General features: G+C 38.8%; 1 protein-coding gene across 7 annotated transcripts in view; it reads right to left on the bottom strand.

Moving 5' to 3' along the window:
• LPP (LIM domain containing preferred translocation partner in lipoma) overlaps positions 1-26624 on the bottom strand; it is a 688691-nt gene that overhangs the window by 239384 nt on the left and 422683 nt on the right. For all 7 annotated transcript variants that reach the window (XM_060099284.1, XM_060099283.1, XM_060099282.1 and 4 more), the window contains one exon: positions 20034-20726. In XM_060099284.1, the coding sequence (XP_059955267.1) occupies positions 20034-20726 (693 nt within the window). The remainder of the gene's footprint in view (positions 1-20033; positions 20727-26624) is intronic.

Raw genomic sequence — 26624 nt, 5'->3', positions numbered from 1 at the left:
TTGCTGTCACTACAGTGTGTGCATAAGGCATGGCCAATTACCATTGTGTAGGAATGACTTCCTGGCATACTTTCAATGCCCCTGGGTCCACTACTCCCCTAGCTCTGGGACTCAGGGGTATGGAGCCAAAAATCCTGTGACAAGAATGTGTCCTGCAACACCCAGCATGTGGATTATGCTGGTAGAGGAGAGAAACAGGGTGTGAAATGTATGGAGCCAGAAGCTAGGTCAGCAGAAAGTTCTACCAATTGTCAGATGTGTAAAAGTATACACACAGAGAGGGCTACTCAGTACTCAGTGATGCAAAAACAGATGCTTTCCCTTATTAGGACTGTACTCAGTGATGTACTAGAAGCAATTATAAATGTACCACTGACTTGATTTTCTTTTTTGATGTGGATTTCACAAAATAGAATGTATCAGTGTATGAACTTACAGCAACAGTATACGTATTTTTGTAACAGCTTTCAAATAAAAGAAACTTGATAGAAGATTCCCCAAATTTGACAATCATCTTAAGTTTTAGGACATTACCAACAACAGTTGTACAGATTAAAGGAAATTTTCCAAACTTTTAATAGTAATAATAATAATAATAAATTTCTATTAACCATTTAAGAAGAAAGGGTGAAATTATCTTTCTTTTCTCCTTATGGAAAAAAATTACAAAGTTGGGTTGCATGGAGAGGTGACCAGAGAGCATGCAGCCACAAAATGTAAGAATTTGGGGCATTTAATTAATTAATTAATTAATTAATTAAAATGATATTTTTCTGGATTTTGCGACTTTTGTCATATTTCCCAGATTTTTAAAAACAATTTAAAATATGTTTCATTCGCTTTTCTCACTTGAAATAAGTATTCATTTTCTTACATAATTGTTTTGGGGTGAATTATGTCCCCCAAAATTCATATGTTGAAGTACCCTAGTACCGTAGAATGTGACTGTATTTGGAGATAGGATCTTCAAAGAGACACTTACGTTAAAATGGGATTGTCAGGTTGGGCCTAATACAACATGACTGATGTCCCTCTAAGCAGAGGAGCTCAGGACACAGATGCACAAAGAGGAAAGAGCAACTGAGGACACAAGGAGAAGATGCCCATCGATAAATAAGCCAAGGAGAGAGGCCTCAGAAAAAGCCAACCCTGCCAACACCGCGATCTCAGAATTCCAGCCTCCAGAAACATGAGAAAATGAATTTCTGCTGATTAAGTCATCCAGTCTGTGGTACTTTGTTATGGCAGCCCTAGCAAACTACTGCAATAATTTTCTGGTCATCATTTTGTATTTTTAAAAGAAGTCTCCCCAAAGTGATAAGCTTCAAAGCTTTAGGTCCCACAGAATCTGAATATATCTACACACACACACACACAATCTCACTATTAACTGCTAGGTATATTAACTATAGTAGCGAAAGCCAAGGCTGCTTTGTCAGAAATTCTTACTTTTTATACATACTTCTTTACAAAAACTTTCTATCTTGAACAGTCATTTATATTGTAGTAACTACCAATTAGGATTCAATCATTTAATCAAAAGGTTTATTTGGCTTCTGAGATTTGTGTAACCTTGGCATCTACAGAGACATCATCTGTAGAGCCTTCCCAGATGGAGCACTTAAGAACACCTAGATATCAGTAGATATCAGCCCCAGCCTTTTATTGACTGTCCTGTTTAATGAATTTCCTATTTTTCAATCTAAATTTTAAGCAACTGCAGAGGGCATTCTGTAAACAGAAAAGCTGGGGATTGCCATTCCTTTTAGTTCTAAGTTGCATGCTATGGATTTTATAGACAAGGGACAAGGATTCTATGATTTATACAGTGTGCAAAATTGGGGAAGTGACTTGGATTCTCTAAAATTGTGTCATCATCTGTAAAAGAAGATAATTGCCCACTCTTTGTCCATCTCAACAAGTTTTGTTTTGTTTTGTTTTCAGGAACAAATGAGACAATGGATATGAAAATGTATTACGTTAAAAAGTTCACTGTTATTTTATCGAAGGCGATGGTAAATCACCTATCAATGTAGACATAGGATTGTTCTTGATCTCCCAAATCTAGAGGTTTAAAAATTGTTTTAAAGTCCTGCCTGTGAGACCTTGGACAGTCATTCTCTGGGTCTTCATTTCTTGTAAATGGGCAAGATGGCTTCTTAGGAAAGCAAAGGGACACATTTCATCTCTGACAGCCTAAAAATCTGTGAACTTCCCATTACTGAGAACATTTTTGTGGTAATTAGTGTGTTCCATAAGATTACTGGGAAAGCTTGTTTTCATTTCTAGGACATTTTTTTTTTTTTTTACTTTCTAATTGGTTAACACTCAAAGTAGAAAACTAGACTCCTGTTTTTAACAGGGACATTTAGCATGGAATAAGCATGGAACCAGAGGATATAAAATGGAAACCAATGACTTCCTCACCTGAACACCTCTTGCTAAAGGAAAGGGTCCTTTGTAAACATGATCCATGCAGTTCAGAAAAAAAAGGAAAGCAAGCAGCAACAGCCCACTTGTGCTCCCCCTATTAATAGCCTGGTACTAGAACTCATAGAACTGCCACAGAAGGCTGAACAGTCCTGGGCTTTGCATGTGACCAGGTTCACACTTCCACGGTTCATTCAGTAAGGCTTTCCAAACAAACCTGGCCTAGGTTCACTCATTTGGCATTTCTCTTGTAGGAATGCAACTCAATGCTCTACCCAAAGGTTCTAAGAACGACAGTTTGGGATATTTATTGATTGATTTAATCCTCTCTCAGGACCGGCTCATTTTGAATCAATGGCAAATGTCACGAGTCAATGGAACATTCACTTTGTCTGGCTTTGTACTTTGGATATAAGTGGGTTGGGTTTTACAGCTTATTTTAACTTTTTCTTTCCCCTTACCCTTTTCTGATCAGCTCTTCAAAGACAATGTCAATTATTCATGCCAATGTACAGAACAATGTTACTCCTGGCATTTTGCAAGCAGTTAACATGTTTGGGGGGAATTATATCACACTTGAAAAACTGGGCATTGTTGGTTTTGTTTTCTCACTTGGAGACACTATGCTGATGCCACACCTTGGCTCTGAGGAGGCCTTCATATCTTCATGCATCTTCATGCAACTTGTCCTGCAGCTCTCAGAGCTCAGTAGTACTTTCCTCTCGGAGATTCAAGGCTACTGGCTAGATTCTTGCCTATGACATTCCATTTGGCTCCATTCCATAGCCCATCCATCACACCCCTCATGCTGATGCTTCGTAAGTACCGGGCAGGAGAGACCAGTAGATGAGGAATGAAGAAATGAACTTATATCATCTATTAGAAAAATAATTAGGAAAGCTTTCCTGGCAGATAACCTCTCAATAGACTCATGCTAAGAAGAGGGATCCTCAGCAGCTTAGCATATGGGTCCTACTCATGATCAGAAAAGAACGTGATTTAAGGTTTACAGCTGGGTTGCTGCTCATCAGGGAGGATTTTTGTTAATATCCTTTTATAGAGAATTTGTGTAGCATCATGCATGGCTAAGAGCTTGTCATGTGGTCTTGGGCGAGTAGCCTAATCCCTCTCTATCTTGGTTTCCCACTTAGTAAAAATTCAGGATATTAATAGTACTTTCTTTTATACTTTCTTCCAGGACTAAACGAGCCAACGCACATGAAGGCATTGCAAAGAGAAATAATAACTCGCCTTGGGTGATATCTAGCATTCATATTTGAAAGCAGGTTTGAAAACTTCAGAACACACACACATTTTGCCACACTAGATTTTCAAGCATAAAGTTTCTCAAGTGATTAGAATGTGCTTGCTGAGGGGACATGAGTTCCCACTAGTTAAAAATCACTATTGTTAATATTCATCATTTATTAGGTATTACTTACCCACTAACTTTGGTAAGTAACAAAAAGCTATGTTATGGTCTTCACCAGGCATGCTTGTATTTTTTTGTTGTTGTTAATTATAATTTCTAAAAAATTTTTATTGAAATATAGTTGATTTACAACATTGTGTTAGTTTTAGGTGTACAACCAAGTGATTCAGTTATATTGATACATACATATAAAATATATATGTTTACTTTTACATTCTCTTCCATGATAGGTTATTAGAAGATATTGAGTATTGTTGCCTGTGCTATCTATACAGCGCAAGCTTGTCTTGCAGTTATAACATGTAAAGATATAAGTGGTGAGCCAGCCTTTACACTGATCTTATTTTTAGAAGGTAAATGGCAAGAAAAATGGAGAATCAGAATGGCAGTCAATTAATATTGAAATAAATCTAAGTTAAGGAAGATCTTTTGATTTCTCAGCCATTAGAGGCTCTGGATAATAAAACAATCTAATCTTGGCTACTTTCCCACCCCTCATTTTGAATCCCACTGATTCAAAACTAATAGAGGTCACATCCTACATGAACCCTTGCAAAACTGAAGATCACTACTTCTTCTGAAGGTCACTAGAACTCTCTCAGGCCCTTTCTTTTAGCATTTACAATACCTGTCTTGTGTGAACTATTTGTCCATAAGTAACTGATCACGGGGGGAAATGCTCTATTCTCTAAGCAAGTGGGAATGCTAGCTCTATTTTTTTTTTTTTTGTACTTCACACTGATCAATAAGAAGGTAAGAATGGTCAGAGACCAGTGTCACCAATAATACATATCTCAAGCTCTTTGAGGATGAACTAAATTTTAGTTGATTTTTTGCTTATCTTTTGGCATCTAGAAAAATGGTATATGTTATTTGTTGAAAGTAAAAATTTAAGAAAAATAGTTCTATGCAGCAATATACTAACATTGGTACTTTGTAAGCAGCTCTTAAGATATCCCCAAATTGCAGGTGCTGGGAAAGCGGTCCCCTATTGATAAACACTTTGGGCCATTTATACAAAGAATCGTTATAAAGACTGCAAAGTATTGCGGTAGTAGTCGTTTCAAGGCAAAGGGATAAGCTGAAAAGAACTTGAAAGAGGAGGGTGAGACAAAATATCGAGCTGATGAGAAGCACATGTCAAGGTGAATGACATGTGGTGTGAACAGAAAGTCTTGAAGAACGCAATGTCATCATCATCTGCCTTTTATTGGTTATACTGCCACCAGGGGTGGAGACTGGATGAGGAAGAAGGTCCCTGTTATCCTAGTGAGCCTGTCATAGAAATAGAAGTAGATAAAACTCTCATCCCTCACCCATGTCCATGCTGTCTTTAACTGAGTATTCCGTTTTTAACTGCTCAAGTGCCATTTTAAAAATATATATATAGTAGTGTCATACTATATCTTTTTTGGTGAAGTAATTAAAAACAGAAGATTTTGAAAAACAGTCAACTCTAGTTCGTCTCCCAAACGTCTTGAACCATCATGGCTTCCATTACTACCTATCTTGGGAAAACTTGCCCTGCCACTTGTGAGAGAACAAGTGGTGTGTATTTGCTATTTCCACTTCTCATTCAACAACCACCCTCCTCCACTGTCCCTAGAGCCAGAGACTGTGAGTCTGTTTAAGTACAGAACTATAGGAGTCTGCAGATATAAACTCTGTACTCATAAAGTGGCCCATACCTTTGCAGTTTCTTAATATAAAAGCTTTTCTATTTGCAAATAAGAAAGTTCATAAGCCCATTTTTTCAATAGTTTTAAGGGAAACCACAGAAGCATCAGAACCTAACAAATCTTCCTACAACCACTTTGATCTTACACAGTGGCTGGGATTATCTTAAAACAAAACCAGGCCCTATCAGTCCCTTGCTAAAACGCTCCAGTGGATTTCCATTTCATTTAGAATAAGGACAAACTCCTTACTACAGTCCATAAGATCTGGACCCTGCTCACCTTTATCACCTCATTTTATTCATTCTCTTCCAACAACTAAGTTCTAGCCTCCCTGGCTTTCTTTCTATTCCTGTAAATGCCAAGCTGAGAAGACTCATCCTTGCTGTCCTCTGTTTGTAATATTCTTCACCCAGATCTTAGAACAGCTGGCCCCTGTGCATTATTCAGGTTTTGGCTCAAAGGTCATTTCTTCAACGACTTTCCTGAGTTGGCTATCTAAACCAGCCACTCTCTATCTCATTATTAAAATCTTTTATTTTATCCACAGAAAGTATCACTGCCTAAAATTATGTCTACTGCCTCTCTTCTGAAAACACTACTAGAATATAACCTTGAAGAGGAATGAAATATTACCCTCTGACTCTAACCCAGCACCAAAAGTAGACATTGAATAATTTTTTAATGAACGTACAAATAAGCCACGTGTTGGCTTCCAAAAAAATTGACCTAATTTGCTTTAACTCTTAACTTTGTTTATATTCATGAAAATTTATAAAAGAAAGAGTTTCTGGATTCAGTAAACTACTTAATCTCTCCAAGACTCAGTTTTTATCTGCAAAGTGAAAATAATAACACTGTCTACCTGAAAGTGTTACTGAGAAGGTTGCATGAGCTAATCCACAGAAAGTGCTTAGCACAGTACCTGATATAGCTTTAAAATATTTAACAGCCCCATCTATCACTTAAGATTTTTGGTTCCCCTCCTTTATCCTAAGTCCTTCAAATTATAATAATAACCTTTCAAATAGCTGCGGTATTTTATAATCAAAGAGTACTTGCCCATCTGTCATCACGCAGGACTTTCTTTGTAGTTTGGACTCCAACCTCAGATTTGATGTCAAATACCAGGGTCTATCTACCATGTCAACATTACCATGGTGTCAAAGGGAGGGCTGGGGAGCTCAGGTAGTAGAAGGCGGGTGGGATGGGGAACACGCAGTTTGGGGAAATCACACATAAATGGGTGGCATATATTGGAAGACCTCAGGGCTTTGCACCCTTTTCATATAATGAAAGTCACTGTCACATCACTGCAGACTTATCTGGATAAAAAAATAACGGAGGGAATGATCCTGTGCCCAGCATTTGTTCATTCATTTTTTTCTGAGGACTTGCTACTTGTCAGACGGTGTTCTCTATATAGCAGTTAACTAAACAGAAAAACAAACAAACAAAACTCTGCTCTCGGGATACATTCTAGAGGGAGAGACACAAAAAAACAAATGATTAAGATACACAGTATGTTAGATGGAAATAAACATTACAGGGGAAATTGGGAGATCGGGATTGACATGTATACACTGATGTGTATAAAATGGATGACTAATAAGAAAAAATAAAGAAAAGAAATCAAACCAAGCACACTGTGGAGGCTCCAGATAGCTCAGAGCAAACAGTCACTATATACGGACTGCATGGCCTGCACTAGCTTTTAAAATTGTTATGTTTTTAAGCACTTATCTATGTGCCTGGTACAAATGATAAAAATACGTGGTCTCTGTTCTCTAAGAGCAGGAATGTGCAGTGAAATCATAATGTAACAAAAAAAAAAAGAGAAAAAAACAAAAAACATTACAGGGGAATAAAATGAAGGTAGATAGGGACACTTTTGGGGCAGTGGAGGGAGTTTAGGGTGGTCAGGGAAGACTTCTCCAGCAAAGTAACCTTTGAGTGAGGTCCCACAGGAGGTGAGAGAATAGGCCACGTGGATACCAGGGGAAAAGGGCTCAGCAAAACAAAGGCCCTGAAACAGGAGTGTGGCTGGAGCAGAGGGAAGGGGGGGGGCGGAGCTAGATGAAGTCAGCCTGTTAATGGGTGGAAACAGTGGGGCCTTGTAAGCACAGTTCCGGCTTTTTTTTTTTCTCCCTTGGCTGAGATGGGAAGCTGTTGGAGAGTTTTGAGCAGGACAGTGAACGAATGTGACAAACAGGATCACTCTGGGTTGAGAACAGGGCAAAGTGGAACAAAGGTGAGTAGAACAGAGCAATAGGAGGGGGTTAAATGACCCAGGCAAGATGTGCTGGGGCTTGGACAGGTGCAGGCAGTGGAGGCGCTGAGACATGGTGGGGTTTTAGACACACTTTAAAGGTGGAGATGAACGCATTTTGCCATGTGAGAGAAAAGAGGAATCAAGCATGACTTCAGGTTTCAGGCCTGAGCTCCTGGAAGAGCAGAATCACTTCTGAAGACAGCAACAATGCCATGTGGGAGAAGGTGAGATCAGAAGGTCCTATTTCCCTCAAGGATGAAAAAAGCTTCTTTAGGTTTACACATAACATGAGGTGTATGGGACAGACACAAGAGCAATTTAAACTGACCACAACAAAGGAGGGAAAAACTACAATAATGTAGGCTGGGAAATTAACAAGGACTAAAATAGACTCCATCTGAAAGACGATTAATCTACTGGTAATACAAGTTAGGAGCTAAAGACCAGAAGAGACCAGGAACACAGGTAGAATAAAAAAAAAATTAAACACCTATAAAAGCACAGCTATTAAAAAAAAAAAACAATGAACCCTCAGTAATAAGAACTGTATGTGGGTCCATGTCCATCATTTCACTTTGATTGATTCTTTCATTCATGAGTGCCTGACATATGCAAGATACTATGTTAGGTGTACATGAAACACAACTGAATTAGACATGATTCACACCCTTGAAGAACATAGATGTCTACCTGGGGAGGCAGACACATAACATGATTAAAATCAAATGGGATGTGGGGATGTGGAGGAACTGAAATGCTCATACATTGCTGGTGGAAATGTAAGATGGTATAGCTCCTTTGGAAAGCGGTCCAACAGTTCTTCAAAAGGTTAAACAAAAAGTTACCACATAATCCAGCAAGTTCACTGCTAGGTATATACCCAAGAGAACTGAAAGCAACGTCCATACAAAAGCTTGTACTCAAATATTGATAACATCATTCATAATAGCCAAAGTGGAAAAAACTCAAGCACCTATCAACTGATGAAAAAATAAATATAGTGTAGAATGTCCATACACTGGAATATTATTCAGCAATAAAAAAGAATGATGTACTAATATGAGCTACAACACAGATGAAACTTGTAAATATTATGGTAAGAATCCAGTAAAAGACCATATATTGTGTAATTCCAATGTCCAGATTTGGAAAATCCACAGATACAGAAAGTAGATTAGTGGTTACCAAGGGCTGGAAGGTTTGAGGGAAACGAGTGACTGTTAATGGGTATGGAGCTTTTTCCTCGGATGAGAAAACTGATGATGGTTGCACAACTCCATGAATACACTGAAATAATAATAACAATAATAATGATTGAATTGTACATTTAAAATGAGTAAATTCTATTGTGTATGAATTATATCTCAATAAAGTTATTACCTATTTAAAATATCCAATAAGATGCATGCTGTAGTAAAGGAATTTTAAAAAGTGCTGTGAGAAGAATTCAGAAGAAAGACAAACTAATAATATGTGGGGACTGGGTGAATGGTCAAGCTTCTCCAAGCACTTAATATTAGAGATAGCTCTTGAAGGCTAAAGAGTAGTTGACCAGGCTGGGAAAACAGGAGGGATGCAGAATCTATTCTGTAAGTAGCAGGTTAATTTGGAGTTTTGATATTTAATTCTTCCCTGCCCCCAGATTCCCACCAATAACCTCCGGCTCAAGATGTAGTATATACTGGCTAAGAAAAATATAGCTGAAAAATATTCAAGCAATTTTAATGAGAACCTAAATTTTGCAAAGTCATTTCCATATTTTCAGTAAGGGGTTGATAAACTTCTTCTGTGAAGGGACATACAGTAAATGTTTTGGGCTTGGAAGATCATACAGCTTCTGATGCACCTTCTCAATTTTACTGTTGTAGTGTGAAAGCAGCCACAGATAATATTTAAGCAAGTGAGCATGGCTGAATTTCAAATAACACATTATTTACCAAACCAGGGGACAGGTGAGATTGGCCCATGGATTGCAGTTGGCAGGGCCTTGGTCCATGTTCCCCACCTGCCTTGCTTAACTCTTCTCTGGTTCTCTGCTGGGCACTAGCAATTTCCCCACCCCTGCAGTGATTATCAGCCTCAGCTGTCTCATAGAGAGCCTGCTTAATACTCTGCATCCTTTGGATGGGATGAAAAGCAGGATTAAAAATGAGGTTTCTGGCTTCCCTGGTGGCGCAGTGGTTGAGAGTCCGCCTGCTGATGCAGGGGACACGGGTTTGTGTCCCGGTCCGGGAGGATCCCACATGCTGCGGAGTGGCTGGGCCCATGAGCCATGGCCGCTGAGCCTGCGCGTCCAGAGCCTGTGCTCCGCAACGGGAGAGGCCACAACAGTGATAGGCCCGCGTACCGCAAAAAAAAACTAAAAATAAATTTAAAAAAATAAAATTATGGGCTATTAAAAAAAAATGGGGTTTCATCTGGTAAAGATTATAAGTATCATCTTTATAGTAAGTCTATCTAAATTCATGTTAAAGATTGCAAGTATGCACAGTGAAAAATACACTTAGCTAACAAATCTATAAAGAATACAAAGCACACTGCTACTCTCTTATCCCTTTTCACAACAATACCTAAAGGTACATAAAAAATATACAAGGTGTCTATGTTTGAGCAACAAATATACCAAGTACTTATAAAGACAGAATAAAAGGGGGCCTGTTATCTGGAACTTATATTTAGTATATAGCTTCAACTCCTGGACTCCTGATATAATGTTGACTGAATCGTGGGTTTCAAATGTTAAGTGTGTTATGTCCCAGAAGTACAACTCTAAGCTTTTAACCCCTAAAGTGTTTGGCCCAATGAATATTTGATGTTTGGATAACTGTACAGTGAGCTAACACATGTAAATACAGACAGCTACGAATGAAGGCAAGTGTCACAGAGTGGAAAGAACATATTGGGTTGGCAGTCAGAAGACCTAAGAGCTTATCCTTCCTCTGACATTGGGTATTGGTATGATACTAGGCACGCTGCCCCTGGACATATTACAGAGTTTTCCCCACATATGAAAGTATTTGGTAAATTTTGTAAGGGGTTACAAAAATGCTACATGTTATTGTTACATAAACTAAGATGTTATAGTTAAGTAAACTTCTGAAATAAACCATATTGTATTTTTCTGAAGAATAGTCACTGAATTCTAAGGATGAAATAGAACAAACACTGTATCATTTGCTAAGAGTATATCCAAAAGTTGGGATTTCCATATTCCAGAAAATCTAAGACCTAACATAACAAGTAAATATTTCTGGGACAATGGCAATTTTGGAAAGTCAACTATTTGACTTTCACTCTGGGATACTTCCCAATATTCTGTGTGTAACATCTGTCAAAGGTTTTATATTCACCACTAATTATTATACATTGATAGTGGTTGAGTGTCTTTGTTTGCTGGGGAGGAGAACAACTATAGTTTCTCCTCTGAAATAGGACAGCGTGGTTGTTTGCAGCTGGCCAAGAAGGAAAGGAGATTTCTAGAGGGACATATCACTGGGTCCACTTGCAAAATGAAGTGCATTCTCTTGCTCTTAAACACAAAAAAATTACATATTGCTAGAGTCGTTTGTTAAAACTATTTAATTTTCCAAAGAGATTAGGGACCTGGGATACTTTCAAACATCTAAATCTATGAAAAACATTACACAAGTAAAATGAATAAATAATATTCACAGACATGTCTTAGTGTACTAGGACATCCATCCTCACGGTAATTTTTAAAATCAGGGGAAGGGGCTTCCCTGGTGGCACAGTGGTTAAGAATCTGTCTGCCAATGCAGGGGACATGAATTTGAGCCCTGGTCTGGGAAGATCCCACATGCCATGGAGCAACTAAGCCCGTGTGCCACAAGTAGTGAGCCTGTGTGCCACAAGTACTGAGCCTGTGTGCCACAACTACTGAAGCCCACGTGCCTAGAGTCCATACTCCACAACAAGAGAAGCCACTGCAGTGAGAAGCCTGTGCACCGCAACGAAGAGTAGCCCTTGCTCACCTAAATAAAATAAATAAAATAAAATAAATAAATTTATTTAAAAAAAACTCTAATAAAATAAATAAATTAAAAAAATAAAATCAGGGGAAGGAGAGATGACAGACTGAGTCAAAATCATAAAGACCCTAAGAACCAGTCATCTCACTGGAACAACTGTGTGCCTGAACAAGGAACACCAGAATGGCCTCCATTTTCTATTATTAAGAGGCCTTACAGAATTAGTGTGGAGGTCTAAGGCCAGGAGATCAGCTCCTTTTAACAATAGTTATTATACCTTTTAAAGGTCCTTTATACTTCTGATCTCATTGGTCTTGAACCAATGTAGAGAGAAATTGTGATTTAGAAAAAAGTGTTACGTTTTCTACTCAAATGTGCCACTTACGAGTTGTATAACTAACTCTTCAGGTCACTGTAACTCTTCAGGCCTCAGTTTCTCATTTGTAATTTTAAGGGATTATAACCTACTGATTCTGAAGATAACTTCTATGTCTGACAGTTTCAACAGGCCAGTCTAGAGGAACGGAGAGTAAAAAAATTTTTTTTTTCCAATTTCCGTCCTTCAAATTTGTAGGAAACTGTCTCTTCTTCAATCAAGAAGCAAATCTTCCAAACATAGAAAGTTGATGGATAGACTCTTATCCATAAAGGAAATAAACAGTTGAATCAAGAATTTATTTGCAGATGAAATGATCAGGTAGAAAAGCCTAAGGAGTCTTAAGAAGCTAGTAAAACTGTTAAAGAGGTCATAAGATGCAAGGTCAATATTAAAAAAATCAATGGTATTTGTATACACTACAAAATGACTGCAAATTAAGAATTTTTAAAAAATACCATTTATAATAGCACCCAGAATATGAAATAATTTAACAAAATACAGGTAAAACTACAATACATTGTTGAGAGAAATTAATTAAAAGCATAAATAGAATGAGAGATATACCATGTTCATGGGTTGGAAGACTCAATATTGTTACGATATCAGCTCTTTTCAAATTATAGATTCAACAAAATCTCAACTGAAATCACAGCAAGCTGTTTTGTGGAAGTTGACAAGCTGATGCTAAAATGTATAAGGAAATGGTAAAGACTTAGAATAATCAAAGCACTTTTGAAAGAGAAGAAAGATGGAAAGCTTATATTGTCAGATTTCAAAATCTTGTATAAAAGTCAGAGATCAAGATAGTGTGGCACTGGCTTGAGGATAGATATACAAATAAATGGAAAAGAATAGAGTCCAGATGGACCCACACATCTGTGGTCAATTGATTTTTGTCAAAGGTGTCAAGGTATTTCAATGGAAGAAAAGAGTCTTTTCAATAAATCATGTTGGAAAAACTGTGTATCTCAATGGGGGTAAATGACTTTTGACCCTTATCTCACATAATACACAAAGATTAACTCGAAGTGAATTATAACCTTGAATTTACCTGTAAAACATCTAAAAGAAAGCACAGAATAAAATCTTTATGACCATGAGGAGGCAAAAATATCTAAGGAAACAGAAAGCATAAACTATAGAAGATAAAAGTGATAAATTGACCTCCATCAAAAGTAAATACTTCTGCTCTTAGAAAACAACATTAAGAAAATGAAAAGTCAAGTCACCGACTGGGAATGCATATATCTAAGGACTCTTACTCAGAATACATAATGTACTCTTCCAAAAAAAAAAAGAAACAATCCAATTTAAAAAATAAACCAAAAATTTGATGACACTTCACAAACGAAGACATACAAATGGCTAATAAGTGCGTGAATAATAAGTGTTCCACATTATTAATCAAAAGGAAAATGTAAATATAAACCACAATCAGATACATCTGTACAACATGAAAATAGCTAAAATTAAGAAGGTTGACAATACCAAGTGCTGCCAGGATTAGGGAGCAATTGGGCCTCTCATATATTGCTGGTGAGATTGTAAAATGGTACATTTAGGAAAACAATTCAGCAGTCTCTTATGAAGTTAAATATTTACCACACAACCTAGCAGTTCCTCTGCTAGGTATTTATCCAAGAAAAATGAAAACTATGTTCATATAAAGACTTGTACATGAATGTTCATAGCAGCTTTATTAATAATCAAAAATGGGAAAAAAATGCCCCCAAACAAGTGAATGGATAAACAAAATGTAGTATATCCATGTAATGGATACATACACAAATGAAGCTCAAAAAAATTATAGTGAGTAGAAGGAACCTAGATGTGAGAGTGTATACTATATGATCCTATTTATATGGAATTCTAGAAAGGGTAAAAATAATCCGTGTTAGAAAGCAGAAAGTTTGCCTGGGGCTGAGGGTAAAGGGGGCTGACTGCAAGAGGGCTCAAGGGAGCTCTGTGGGGTAGTGGAAATGTTCTCTATCTTGATTTTGATGGTGGTTACCCAGGTGCATAAATTTGCCAAAGATTCACTGCCTTGTGCATTTCAAATGGGCACATTTTACTGCATATAAATTGAACCTCAAAAAGGTAATTAAAGAATCTGAATCAACAAATTCTATGGACATTTGACAAATGCAAAAAGTAAAAAAGACTGTGTACATAACAGCATACACATACACACATGTATCCCAGAAGGAATGTAAAACATTAGCACAATTGTGAACATGAGAAATTATCTAGCTACTTTGGATACTGAGTTGCTCATGTGACAATGTGTGTGTTATTGAGGTCACCCAAGCTAATTTGGTGGTGTAGGTTTGGGTTTTGGCATTTTGATCAACAATCTGCTAAGTTCTAAAGCAGGACTTACTCCTTATTTTACTAGGACGTAGGAAGTTTCTTCAAGTACCTTCATTAAACAAGAATGTATTATGTACTGTCTTAGTTACTCTGGATGACCCAGTGCTCAGATACCATCTCTATCCCCTAAATCTCAGAGTCTAATATATGCTAGGGCATAGGCTGGTGAAGGACAGGTACATAAATGATTCTAGTACAGTAAGTGTGTGAAAATTTACATAAGAGAGGGTAAAATAATGTACAACTTAATATTTGAAAGAGAAGGCTTCACAAGAGAGATTAACACTCTAGTTTGGTTTTAATGGGTCATGTTGGATATGCAAACATTTAATTTATTTGGGGGGAGGTCTGGGAAGGCATTTGAGGAAGAAGTAGCTCCACGATGAAAGCTATAGAGATGAAAAATAACTAGGAATGTAATTTCTCAGCTGGAAGCTGGGATGCTTAAAGGGGGAGATAAAACTGGAAATCTAGGCTGGGGTTTCAATTCATTCCATAACTGGGTGGGGACTCCTGAAGGTTTCTGAGAAAAGGCAATTAGTGACGAGCGCAGAGCTGTGGGGTAGAAAGGTTAATCTGATAGCATGTGTAGGATGAACAGGTGTGGAGCGACTAGAGGTGGGGACACCCAATAAAGGGCCATTTCAATGGCTCAGGTGAGAAACGGGGACCACTGAACCAGGACAGTAGCAAAGGGGGTTTCAGTAAGAAAACAGATTTGAGATACTGTGAACGTAGAAACACTGGAATAACTTGTACACAGTGATGGGAAAGAGGAAACATAGCCCCACGGTGCTGAGCCTGGGTGCCCAGCAGGGATTTAACGGTGCTTCCCCTGCAGCTGTTGATCTCATGACACAGCACCGCAACTGCCTGAGCCTATTGACATGTCTGCCTGTGATGTGGGCCATAGCAGAGCCATGCCCAGTGGCTGCCAATGCTGATGTGGCACTCCCCCCATCCAAACACCAAACCAACATCCATAGTTTACCAGGTGGAAAGCATGAGGACAAACCTTCTGAAAACCTGATTTGGAATCGTGGCTCACCCATGAATTTGACATACGACCTTAGGTGAGTGACTCTCATTATTGAGCTTTTGAACCCCTATCAGTAAAAGAGAGACAAAAATCCTCTACCTGTGCTTATCACTTCTGTTTTTTGTGAGGTCCTCAAAGCATTTTGGAAACTGAAAAACCCTGTGCAAAGGGGAATTACTAATATTACGGTCACTGTCCTCCTCAAGCAATCTCTTCCATCCTCAGCTTTATACAGACCTAGGTATTATTAGCACCTGACTGGAGGCCTATATCCACACCTATCCTTCTCCCCACCCTAACTAACACTTCTTTTTTGTTTCTCTGATCCTGGAATTGAGAGATATTTAGCATAGGGTTTACCATAAAGATAGTTTTCTCCCAAATGCCACCAATTCTTGCAGAACACCCAATATATACAACCTCCATTTCACTGTGGAAAAGACCACAATGAAATGAAATTTAAATATTTTGATATTACTTGAATATCTGAAATGCTACTATATCAACATTCTCAAATATTTTCTTAATCTCAACAATTCCCAGGACTTGGGGATCCATCAACACTGACCCTGGTGGTTAACTACCTTCACTCTTCTCTCTGACGCATTAAATATCCCCAGATTCAAACACTAAATGAACAGTAGTAATCTGTTCTGACTCTGGATAAGATAAATTTGGTGTTGGATTTATTGAAAGGTGATTGGTTGATCTCCAAGTTCTCACTGTCCTGAAGGATTTTTCCAAGGAAATTTTAATAGATAGTTTTAGAATATAACTTAACCCCCCCATTAGTTGGGTCTCCACAGCTTTCCAGAGATGCACAGCACCAGCACTCTTAACATATTGCAGAGGAAATACCTGTCTCTGCAAGAGCTGAGGCTGCCATAGATTAAGTTTATGACAAGGAAGAGGAAGCTAAAGCTACCTGCCACTGTGGACCTGAAAGTGATGACTGCCTCTAGGTCCTGGCTCTGGGGCTTTCAAGCTGACTCACCTTACCTGAGTATTGGAGAAAATACACATCCTACCTCACGGGAATGTGAAGATAACACACAGGACAAAAGTTCTGTGAACAACACAACAACCAGCAGATATCAGCTTTTATAAAATGGCAAAGAGAAAAGATTCCACTGTGTCCTTAAGAGGATTTCCAGTGAGAAGAGAACATTTCTCTCTTATAAAGACTTGCTTATAACAATATTTTTCAAGGAATTCAGCTCACATGGTCCAGGAAACACATTATGGTCTACTGTAGCATGCAAATTCAGTGCTCAGCGCATTATGGAAACACAAATATAATCATGATCCCCCAAGGCTTGTAGGTTCTGATTTGGTCTCCTTCCTTTCTTCATTCTTTTCCTCCTTTCTTTTTTCTTTTTCTTTCCTACATTCTCCTTCCCTTCTTCTACTTCTTCTTCTATATCACACCATGGTGTGGAAAAATTAAAGCAGCTTATCTCAAACCTCAAGGAGATTTATTTCTTTCATTGTTTGAAAACTTTTTCCTTAATGGGTTAAATGCCAAACTCCTAAGAACTTCTCAATGTAACAAAAGGTAATTGTTTTAAGGCACCGAGGTATGCTTTCCATCAGTGCCTAAAAAATTGGAAATAAATGAAAGCCAGTGAAAAAGCTGAATAGTCCTCACTTGACAATTATTCAGCCCTTGGAGATTTCCAAGCCTTTTGCAATCATTAATTAATTAGTGAAGATGACATTCCACTTTACTGAGGCTGGGAGCATGACATAAAGAGGTCTAGAGGCTTTCCTCAAGCTCAAAGAAGAATATCAAGGGAGGAACTGGGATTAGAATTAGGAGCTCACTTCTCAAGCCAGGAGTCACATCGCTAAGCCAAGCAAAGTTAATATTTGAGACAATAAGGTGCTCTGTGCACAGGTGCAGTTGAATACAGTAGTGTTCTGCTCAAAGACCAACTGAGAAAGAGCCCACCTCTTCATCCACCAATGCTCCCACAACACACACAGACGACAGATATCTGTAGCTTCATCAGCCTCCTTCCCCTTTCCCAAAACAAAGACAGGTGGCTAAATATCAGTCTCTAACCACTCTCCTTAATAATCACAGCAAAAAGTACATGATTTGATTTTCATTTTTTAAATGCACAATATAACGTTAAAACACGACACTGTTGAAAAACAAATATTTCATATTTTTTTAAATGACATGAAATCCACTGATGTCCAGAATCCTTAACAAGGTAATAGATCATCCTGAATAATTCTTTTACTCCAATAAGAAGGAAAATCAAGTTTCATGCTTTCTGGAGAGTGGTTAGTAAAAGTTCATTCTGTTAGCCCAAGTAAGTTGATGAAGACAGACCAAGTACTAGTGATGTTTCTGGACCTAACATCTTAGAACCAGGTCTTGCAGCGGGTGCTGATCCTTTTGTTTACACTACTGGATTGGCTCCAGAGGGCCCAGTGACATGATGGGAAATCAGGAAACTCAGAGATTGGCTTTGTACTTCACCAGATCGTTCTCTCCACCTAGACATACTTCTGCTCTGTCTCATGTCTGTTTCCCCAGGTGGGGTAATAGGATCCTTAAATAACTCAGGGCCCATCTCCTGCCCTCAGGAATATCACTCAGCCATCCTATTGCAGTCAGGCTGCTTTGGACAGGGCAAAACTGCATACCTATTGGAACTTAAATGTTGATGGCCATTGTCCCAACCTAAATTTTTAATCTTCTGTAGGGGAATTTGTTGCAATTGTACCAAAGTGAGGTAAAGTTGAATAACCCCATTTTCTTCTGAACCAGTTGCTCTGGGGTCAGGACAGATGAATGCAAATATACTGCAATGTTAACAAAGGGCGAGGTTGTCCAGCTTGGCTATTTTGGGCAATATTTATTTTAAAAACAAAACAAAACAAAACAAAAAAAACCTTAATAACATTTCTTTTCATAAAGAGATTTTTGGAAAGAAAGTCCTTCCAAGAGTAATGTTTCAAAAACACCTAACATTTTCACTTGAAATCTTTATGTTGGAAGATGATCATGGCTTGGTCCACTTTCATGTAATGGGCAATCATAAGGTTGATGGATGCCTCCAGCTACCCACAGGCCCCACTTGCTGGGAAGGGCTCTTTCCTCTAAGGAACCTAAAATCCATCTGCATCATTAACAGAGCAGATGCTTTCATGTGAGAATAGTGATTTAGTAAACTCCCTACCCAGAGAGTAAGTACCTCACTAAATCCTGTTATAATGTTGAAAATGTGAATGGATATGCCTGGAAATTGACAAACTCAACTGTGTAAAGGATTAAAAAAAAAAAAAAACATATAGTCCAAACTTCCACCCAGTACATCCTCCCAATTTATCACTGAACTTCTTGGTAATAAAGGGCTATCCAATTTCTGATTTCTTACAGTTCTTACTATGGGGAAGGGAGTGCTCGGTTCTAACACAATGGCTGGAAACTAGATTGGTTTCTCCATCTATCTCCTTCCAAGTAACTCTCCTTGGTTCCTCTTTTCACGGTGGGAGGAAACATCATCATATTGGTTCTAGGACACATGAAAAATCCAAGTTGTAGGTGAGTAGGTGTGTATAGTATTATATCTTACCTATTCACAGGAAGTAATTGAACATGTTGACTTAAAACACATACATGCTTGAAATTAAATCAAACAGCAAAAAAGATAATTGTCATAAAGAATTTTTTTAAGTTGCCTAATAGGGTTAATGGTTGGAGAGTAATATTCTTCTTGGAGGATCATTAATGTAGATAAACAAGGGGTAATAAACAACTGCCATTCTCCTACAGCCCCTTCCCAAAGAAAACTAGACAAGATATCTGCATTACCTTAGATCTCCTTAGCCTCACCTGTCTCCTGCGCCCTTGTCCACTTGTTCGTCCCCAGCAGTCAGTATGGTACCAACTTTGCTTGGGTTCTGACCGCCTTCACATGAGCCCAGACTGTCATCAGCTCATCTCATGTTGCCCTGAGCACCTCTCACCTCCACATGTGGGAATTCCCTGTCCCTGCTGAGGCATCAGATACTTCAGATCTATTTAGTGACCAAGTAAATGCAACATCTAAGTGTGAGGAAGTCTATGACCCACAGAAGGAAGCTCTGACCAACAGGAAAGGAGCTGGAAGATAAATTATTTTCCCTTCCTCTCCCCAAACAGATTGTCCTGAGCTGCTATGGTTCATATGGTCTTTTGGAAGATGGTCCTTCAAGATTGAAAAATTAGTTGTACTTGATACTAAATGGAAGCCATATTGGTAACATGCCCCCATATCCCCAAATAGGATCTCCCCATTTTCCTGCTTCGCTCATGCACTTCCTTCAGATTGTACTTTCTAATGAAATAAAAGTAGCACATATACTTCTGCCTTAGGCTCTGCTTTCTGGGGAAGGCAGACCAAGACAGGTACCCCCTTATTCCCATCACTATATTAATGAGTTCCCTACCTTTGGTTGCAGTGGTGGTGCACAGGGGGCTGAAACAGGATCTGTGATATAGGTCTTCTTGGGACCAGCAACTGGATACATCCCAGCAGGGTTCTGGTTCCCGGTGCCAGAAGGAGTATACCCTTGTTCCCGCTTCCAGGTATTTGGGTGACCTTGTTGACCATAGGCAGGATCAGAGTCATGTTTGCCCCCATAGCCAGGCCCCGCTGCACAATAGGGTTCATAATAGCGTCCTTGGTTGGGGGCATACCCATACCCAGGCTCAGGCTGAAGTCCTGGTGGTGGAATATACGCATAATCCATGCCTCCCCGTGTAGAAGGAGGTGGACCCTGCCCAGAGATAGGAACTGGTTGAGTGTTATAGCCCTGGGCCCCTGGCCCTGAGCCATAAAATTGTCCTGGTGAAGGGGCAGCCATGTAATGAGAGCTGGGCTGGGCTGACTTCACCTGCACATTGAAGGTAGGCCTTGAAGGGGTAGATGCCGTAGTGTAGGAGGCTGGGACAGGCTGAGGCTGGGGTTTTAGCGTTCCAATTGGAGCCACGGGGATGGGTCCAGCCTGGGGTACGGGCTGTGGCTTCAATGTAGACTTTTTCGTTGCCGTCAGAGGGGGCTGGTTTGGTATGACCATTCTCTTATGTCCTGTGACAGGGGTGGAGACTGGAGGAGAAGCTGTTGTTGAGCTAGTAGAGCCCTAAAGCAGAAAAGAGAAAAGGAAAAAAAAAAAGACAAAGATTATTGCTAATGAAAAATAAAAATACATAAACCGACAAATATTAATAAATGCCATTATTACTTTTGTATTAACTCGGCAAAACATAAACAAGGCATGGTTCCTGCCTTCTAAGAGTTCACAGACAACACAAAAATCAGTTGCGCTTCTGTGTACCAATTCCACTTATAATAACATGAAAAAGAAAGAAAAAACTTAGGAATAAACTTAACCAAAGAGGTGAAAGTCTTATACACTGAAAAGTACAAAATGTTGCTGATAAATTAAAGAAGATACAACTAAATGGAAAGACATATCATGTTCATGGATTGGAAGACTTGATATTGTAAAAACGTTAATACTACCCAGAGCAATGTACAGATTTAATGCAATCCCTGTCAAAATCCCAATGGAACTTTTGTGCAAAAATAGAAAAATCCATATGCAATCTCAAGAGACTCTGAATAACCAAAACAATCTTGAAAAAGAAGATTGGAGCTCTCACACTACGCAACTTCAAAATTTATTACAAAGCTATAATAATCAGTGTTCCATTGGCATAAAGACAGACATAGACCAATGGAATAGAATTGAGAGCCCAGAAATACATCCTTGCATACATGGTTTGATTTGACATGGGTGCCAAGACCATTTGATGGGGAAAGGATAGTCTTTTCAACAAATGGTGCTGGGAATACTGGACATCCATATGCAAAAGAATGAAGTTGGACCCTTACTTTACACCATATACAAAAAGTAACCCAAAATTCTAGCTCTAAATGTAAGAGCTATAACTATAAAACTCCCTAAAAAAAACACAGAAGAAAAAGATTCATGACATTGGATTTGGCAATGATTTTTTTTAATACAAATAGAAACATCAAAAGCACCAGCACCAAAAGAAAACAGATAAATTGAACAATGGGATCTCAAACAAACTACCCGAAGACTTGGTCACCATACTGCTAAAAGGCAATACTAGAGAAAGAGAGCTGAAGGACTAAGCAGAGGGAACAAAAAAAAGCAATGAGGGGTGTTGGGAGAAATAAACAAATACTGCTGGTACAACCAAAGAAATACTAAATTTAGGATCAAAGATTCCTGTCAAAGAGTGATTTACCAAAGATAACTCAAATGCAGCCTCCTCCCTTTACATCTTTCTGTTTTTTATCACATTCATTTGTTCAATTCGGAAATACTTACTGAATGCCCTAAAAATGTCCTAAGGCCACAAAGATTAAAAGACTTTCTGCTGAACTGTGAGAGGTCTTGGTTAGGCTGGGGATAAGTAAAGGCTTAGGGAAGGTTTGAAGATTCAAACATTCATCCTAAGGCACTAGCCTATTAGGGATCTGTAAACATTCCAGTGACAGAATGTCTTAATTTTGCTCTGGCTTACTATGATTAGATTTGTTGATACAAGAAATGAATGACCACACCCTAATTCGGTTGTTCATTAATTTCCAGGTCAATTCTAGTATGTATAGGAAGAAACGACACAAGACTTTATATTACTCTAGTGTCATTTGCCCACACCAAGCCATTAGAGATACATACATGTGGGGCAGATGCTAACTGCTTCCCCATACCCACTGCCCTTCTTCATTACTCAAAAAAAATTCAGTTTTGTTTGGGGCAGCAATGTGCCCACTCTTCCCTAGATTACTTTGCAGGTAGGAGTTGCCATGTGACCCAGTTCTGGCCAATGGGATGTATGCGAAGCATTTCTGGAAAAGCTAGAGCTCTCCTGACACAGCACGAGCCCTTCCTACTTTTCCCTTTTCCTCCTTCCTGCCTGGGGTGTGGATGTGGGGCTGGAGATAGTACAGCTATCCTGTCCCCACCATAACATACAAGTATACTGATTTAGACATATGGCTTTCTGGGAATAGCTTTCTGGTGATCTAGGTTGATCCAGAGATAAAGATCAAAACATCTCAGGGATGTTTGGTTAACATATAGTAGTTGTCTTTTTTTTTTTTTTTTTTTTTTTTTGGCTGTGCCGTGCTGCTTGCCCGATCTGAGTTCCCGGACCAGGGATCCGGGAACTAAGGGATCAAACCTATGCCCCCTTCAGTGGAAGCATGGAGTTCTAACCAGTGGACCGCCAGGGAATTCTCTGTATAGCGGTTCTCAACTGGAGAGGAAATCACCTAGTGACCAGGGAGAGTTTAGAAATGTGTGGCAATGTTTTTTACTGTCACAGTGATTAGGGGATTCTATTTTCACTGAATGGTTAAAAGGCAAAATGACATCATTGTCAAACCCAAGATGACAACAGTGCCCCTGTTGAGAGACACCAGTAAACTCTTGAGCCACATGTCTTCTGGGAACCTGATTGTGAAGTTCCCAGCTGTCAGCCAAGGAGGGTCACTGGTCCTTTCTAGGATCTCTCTTCTACCACACTCTCTCCTCCTATTTAAATCACTGCTCTCCCCCTTGGTCCTCTTGAACCTAGGGAGATGACAGTTCTGACTCTGCTAGCCCCAGATTATCACTTTGTCCCTAATGGCTTCTCTATACCCAAGGGGACCTATGTACACAATGCATTTACAAATCAGCTCCTTGAGAGGGACGAGTTTCTGTGTGCTCTCATTTTCATTGGGATCTGACTGTGACAGCTATCTTTTCCTGTCATTTGTGATTTGTCTTAATTGTAGTTTCCTAGAGATTTTGTAATTCTAGATTTAGTTTTCTGTTAAGTTACAGAAAGCTGTTGAATAATCTTTTTTCCTTTTTTGATAGCCTCTGAGGGAGCAAACCTGCCATTTCCTTTTGTAATTTAAGCATCATTGAGTATTCTTGTCTTGGTGGAGTAGCCTTTCCCTTCTGTATGAAGGTGGTCCCAAGAGTACCCAACAGAAGATGCAGTTTCCACTTTAAGTGGTTTGTTAAAATATATATCCTGAAGAAATTCCTAAATAAATGCTCAGTAAGACCCTGACATTCTGTAGCAGAGAGTATGGAAGAGTCCGTTTGAACCTAAAAAAAAAAAAAAGTAAGGTTAGATTTTTCTAGTCAACCATGTCAGTCTTAAAAAATGTCCACATTGGACTGACTCTTCCCCCCATTAGCGTGGTACTGGCCACTGAACAGAAAAGAAGCCCTGGCTCACACCTGGCTCTGGCCCTAGCCCCTCCATCTCCAGCCCCACCTCCTACCAAGGTGATAGCTGCCAGCACACCCTGGGGAAAGATGTAACTTGTGCTCACTTCAGATACAGTTCTCCCACCAAAGCCACTGGGCAGACTGTATAGGGATGCTCCCACACAAGGACACGTCTTCAAGACTGGGATGGGTAACTGTTTCATCAAATTTCATTGAGACAGAGAAAGTTAAGCAAAATGAGAAGGCAGAGGAATTTGTTTCAAAGGAAAAAAAAAAAACCTGAAAAAACAACTAATGAAACAGAGATAATTTATCAAATAAAGAGTTCAATCAAGGCTTTAAAAAAATGATGCTACTGTGCTATGAAATTTTGATAAAAGCATTGTTTTAAAAGTGCTTAAGTGTTTATCAGTGTTTAGGTGTACAGAATTGTGCAAAATCACTGATGGAGTATTTTTGAAAGATGATGATAATAATAATTGTTATTATTATTGTTAACTATAATAATTACAGCTTAAAATAGTTTATTGTGTTACACCCTCTACTAAGCAATTAACAAATCTATCATTTTATTATAATTTGTTAAAAGTTCCTGATAAATAAAAATTAAACTTGATAAATGTAAAAAAAAAAATGTCCACATGGATGGAACTGAATATAAGAAGGAATAAAGCTTTGCTTTACTTTGATGACTCAAGATCAGCAGAAACCCAGAGTTCCTATTTTAAACACTTTACAAACCCAACTATAAATGGAGACAGTGACTGAGCAACTGAGCTAATGACAGGCATACTCTGGGACGCAGCTGGAAAGGAGTCGACCCCAAAAACAGATACTTCAAAAGTCACATACTTTGAAGATGAAAACCAATCACGTTCATAAAGTAAACAAAAAAGAATGTAGACCTAACTCCTTAGAAGCAACTTTTTTCAACAAATTTCTCTTTCACTTTTTCTTTCTTGGTGAACATGCACACATGTGCACACACATTCACTACTTACAGATTCCTAAAGTCTTTGAAGGAAGGCATCAGGGAGCAATTTCAGGAGCAATTGCTATCTTCTAGGAAATATCTCCCTAGATGAGAAGGTTTCTCACAACTTTATTATGAATTCTGCTATGTATGTGCCGGCATGTTTCTGAGTATTTTCTATTTCAAAACTACGTGTGTGAAGATAGCACATTTAGCTCTATTTTTTTTCCTTTGCAATTTTAAATTCTTTACCTCATTGGAGGTGGAAGGGGTAAAGAACAGGAATCATTTTAAAGCATACTTATTTATGTTCTTGATGATAAAAGAAAGCTATGGCAACACTTTCTTGGCCCACATATTCAATTAAATACACAGCGAATCTTTTCTACTTACTGGATTAGTAGGCACTTGCAAATATTTATTTTGGGCATTTCATTTCTTTTTTGTTCTTTGCAAGAATTCTTGAAGTTTTATCATGATTTAACATTTTCATTTTGAAAAACAAGCACATTTTTAAAATTACACTCATACAGATATATTTTATATATATATATATATATATATATATATACACACACATATATATATACACATATACACGTATATACATATTTTTTTCCCCTGAGACTTGAATGTCTCTGTAGCAGTGTTTTTATGTGGTTATTTTTCCATTAATTGTTTTCTAAGCACCTTCAATATGGAAAGCTCGGTGAGATTAATGGGAGGAGGATAGTGTCCCAGGATGAATAGCACATGTCTTCCTGTCCCCCAGGAGTTTGTATGTAGTCTGGTAGAGGGACTGATCAATTACTGTTTGAACGGATGTCTCCACTACCAGGCAGAACTGGCTGTGGCCATGAGACAAGAACAGACAAGGGGCTGTAAGAGCACCTCTTGTGCTCACCTTTGGGAGCAGGCCCTCAACTTACTTTTTGCCCAACTCGGAATAACGTCTTACATTCCTATATCCCTCTTACCGTTGACCCGCCCATTCCCTGAACACACCCCGCATGTACGTACACACACACACACACACACACACACACACGCACCCCTAATCTACTATTATGTCTTCTATATAAGCCCTGATTACTTCTGGCATCCCTGTACTTTACCCTGGTCTCACTTTCTCTCTCCTAGTTCTGGCTCCCATCATCACTTCTCAGAGCTGTTTACTGCTATGATCTAACCTCACTTCTCTCTCCTATCTCCTCTTCAATACTGTCACAGTGATCTCTCTAGCGTGACTATCTGATCCCGGCTCTCTGCTGATCCAGATTTGCCAATGACTCTGCCTTGTGTGCAACTCTTTTTATCATGGTGTACTCTCTCTCCCTTTTTAAAATATACTTTATAAGGACGTTCCAATCTAGCCCTTGCCTTTCTGTCCAGACACCTCCTTATTTCCTATATTAGTCACAGCATATTAAGCCTAGTCTTAGGCTTATGTAGAGACGGGAATAGACCATACACTCATGTGTGTACTCATATCTGTCCACCAGCACCTCCTTCTATAGTCTATGATTTGTTCTTTATGACTCTCCTCCATGTTTCTCATCTGCAGCTCAAACATAGCCATCTTCTGCCTGGAAGTTGCCTACTGATTCTTTATGTCTCTGACCAAATGGTGCTTCTTCTGTAATGTCTTTCTGGAAGTCTGGAGACATCCATTAAACAGTTACTATGTATTAGCCCCTATACCAGACTATAAACTGCTGGGGGACAGGGAGACATCCTATCCTCTTCCCGTTAGCCTAACAGAGCTTTACATGTTGAAGATATTTACAAAATAATTAATG

The sequence above is a fragment of the Mesoplodon densirostris genome, chromosome 5 (genome assembly GCF_025265405.1).
Source record: "Mesoplodon densirostris isolate mMesDen1 chromosome 5, mMesDen1 primary haplotype, whole genome shotgun sequence".
NCBI lineage: Eukaryota > Metazoa > Chordata > Mammalia > Artiodactyla > Ziphiidae > Mesoplodon > Mesoplodon densirostris.
The sequence above is the reverse complement of the archived record's forward strand: the minus strand, read 5'-3'. Positions and strand labels throughout refer to the sequence as shown.